Source organism: Aulonocara sp. 'chitande type north' Nkhata Bay, linkage group LG6 (genome assembly GCF_057382095.1).
Source record: "Aulonocara sp. 'chitande type north' Nkhata Bay isolate Kocher_YH1m ecotype deep benthic linkage group LG6, A_spYH_male_GT1.1, whole genome shotgun sequence".
Taxonomy (NCBI): Eukaryota; Metazoa; Chordata; class Actinopteri; order Cichliformes; family Cichlidae; genus Aulonocara; species Aulonocara sp. 'chitande type north' Nkhata Bay.
Window position 1 is genome coordinate 11226743 of NC_141349.1, and position 2343 is coordinate 11229085.

The window sequence follows — 2343 nt, forward strand, 5'->3', positions numbered from 1 at the left end:
TTATGCCTTTAACTGACCCCTCTGAGTAAATCTTTTCCCACAGGTGCCACAACAATGTGGCTTATCACCTGTGTGAATTTGCATGTGTATCTTCAACTGATTCCTCTGAGTAAATCTTTTCCCACAGGTGCCACAACAATGTGGCTTCTCACCTGTGTGAATTCGAATGTGTCTGTTTAACTGACCCCTCTGAGTAAATCTTTTCCCACAGGTGCCACAACAATGTGGTTTCTCACCTGTGTGAATTCGCATGTGTCTAGTCAACTTTGACTTCCAAAAAAATCTTTTGCGAAAGGTTCTGCAAGAACGTGGCTTGTCACGTGTGTGAATTTGCATATGTCGACTCAGTGTTTCTGACCTGTAAAATCTTTTCCCACAGGTGCTACATAAATGTGCTGTCTCGGAATTTTGAACACTCAGGCCTGATACGATTTGCGCTGAGTTTATACTGTGTGAATTATCATCCTTTCTTTCGTCCTGATCTGTGTCAGGAGAGTTGTGAGAATGGAGCTGGTCATTGCTTGGTTCTGGTTCACTGTGGTCACTTTCTTCACGAGCAGGAAAAGTTTCAGTCTCCTGCTTTAGAACAACCGTTTTTTCCACTTCAGTGGTACGGAATTCCTCCTCTTCCTCTTTAATCTGTGAAGGATCCTCCTGGTGTAGACTGGAATTCTTCTCCTGGTTACAGACCTGCTGATTTGTGAGCCCATCCTCGTCCTTACAGTCATGTTGTGGAAAATCTGAAGGGACATATCAAAAAAACATACATTTGAGAAATTACAAGGTAAGCTTAACCATTAGCAGGTCTCTACATGGTAAGCATATGGCTTAGATATACCTATGAAGGCATGTTGTGGGGAGAAACAGTTTTGCTGCTTATGTGAAAACCATTTTGGCTGCTCATTTACAAATTCTACAAATAATATAAACAGATTATCTAGGATGAGAAAATAAAGACGATATATAATCAAACAAAAGCACAAAGTGGTATCTCTTAAATTTTGTTATCAAAGTGCACAAAACATTTAAAAGTTCACTTAAAATTATTCAAAAACTTTACAGGACACTCACTTCAGGATTTATTTATTTATTGTTTAGATTAACTATTCATTGCCTTAAAGTTGGGGAGAATGGGAGGTAGAGCCTTCAGCTGTCAGGTCCCTCTTCTGTGGAAAAAGCTGCCAGTTTGGATTCGGAAAACAAACACTCTCTCTTTAAAAAGAAAAAGAAAAAAAAATATTGGGCTTAAAATTTTCATTTTTGATAAAGCATACATTTATGGCTGGATCAGGTGGCCCTGATTAGGCTCATTGAGATTTAAACTGGGTGAGAGAACAGATCTTTCTTATACCTCTGGGTATAGAGTTCCACAGCCTGGGAGCAGAACAGCTAAAAGCTCTGCTTCCCATCGTGGTGAGGCGGAAGGAAGGCACAGAAAGCTGGATAGAAGAAGAAGATCGAAGTGCGCGGACAGAAAAGGTAGTGCGTAACAGGTCAGAAAGGTAAGGAGGTGCGAGGTTATGAATGGCCTTGAAGGTGAGCAGAAGAAGCTTGTGGAATATCCAGAATTTCACTGGGAGTCAGTGAAGTTCCTGAAGAACTGAAGTGATGTGCTGGTAGGAGGGAGTTCTGGTGATAATGCGAGCAGCAGAGTTCTGAACCAGTTGAATCTTATGGAGGGATTTTTGGGGGAGACCATGCAAGAGAGAGTTGCAGTAGTCAATGCGGGAAGTAACAAGACTGGGCAAGAATGGATGTAGACTGGGTGACAAGAGAAGGACGAAATCTGTTAATGTTGCGTAGATGGAAATAGGCAGAACAGGTGAGATTATTGATGTGAGATTTATAGGAAAGTGAACAGTCTAGGATGACACCAAGGCTCTTAACCTGAGGAGAAGGGAAAACTGTGGAGTTATCGATGGTGAGTCAGAAGTGGTTTGCCTTCAAAAGGTTGGATTTGGTGCCAATAAGGAGGATTTTAGTTTTATCCTTATTGAGCTTCAGAAGGAGTAATAAAGGTAATATTAAAACTAAGAAGCTGCTGCCATTGTTGGAAACTGGAATTGGCTGGGCCACACTATGAATCCTGGGATAGGTTGGGCAGCGAAGGATACACCCGACCCATCCTTCAAATCTGGAAATGAAGGACACGTTTGTCGGCCGCATTTGGAGGAGTCTTTGAATTTGGACAGCCTTCGTCGAGTCGCTGTACCGCAATCGGCCTACAAATGCAGCCTTTGAAGGATTTGATTTCGTGGCTCAAGAGTTGGGAGTTTGCCTTGTAATCGGAAGGTTGCTGGTTCGAGCCCCGGCTTGGACAGTCTCGGCCGTTGTGTCCTTAGG

At 42.5% G+C, this 2343-nt stretch overlaps 1 protein-coding gene across 1 annotated transcript; it reads right to left on the reverse strand.

Moving 5' to 3' along the window:
* LOC147327296 (uncharacterized) lies at window positions 1-1409 on the reverse strand. The gene is made up of 2 exons (XM_086297388.1): window positions 1352-1409; window positions 1-740 (listed from the first exon to the last, which is right to left on the reverse strand). Exons 1-2 carry the CDS (start codon window positions 1407-1409, stop codon window positions 1-3), a joined length of 798 nt encoding a protein of 265 aa, XP_086153514.1.
* Between the last annotated feature and the right edge of the window lie 934 nt (window positions 1410-2343).

What these genes read in the sequence shown, in the direction of transcription:
- LOC147327296 (XM_086297388.1), bottom strand. Translation starts at nt 1,409, where the DNA reads ATGGGAAGCAGAGCTTTTAGCTGTTCTGCTCCCAGGCTGTGGAACTCT. An exon ending in GTGGAACTCTATACCCAGAG is followed by an intron (nt 741 to 1,351) that starts GTATAAGAAAGA and finishes ATGTCCCTTCAG; the next exon opens with ATTTTCCACAACATGACTGT.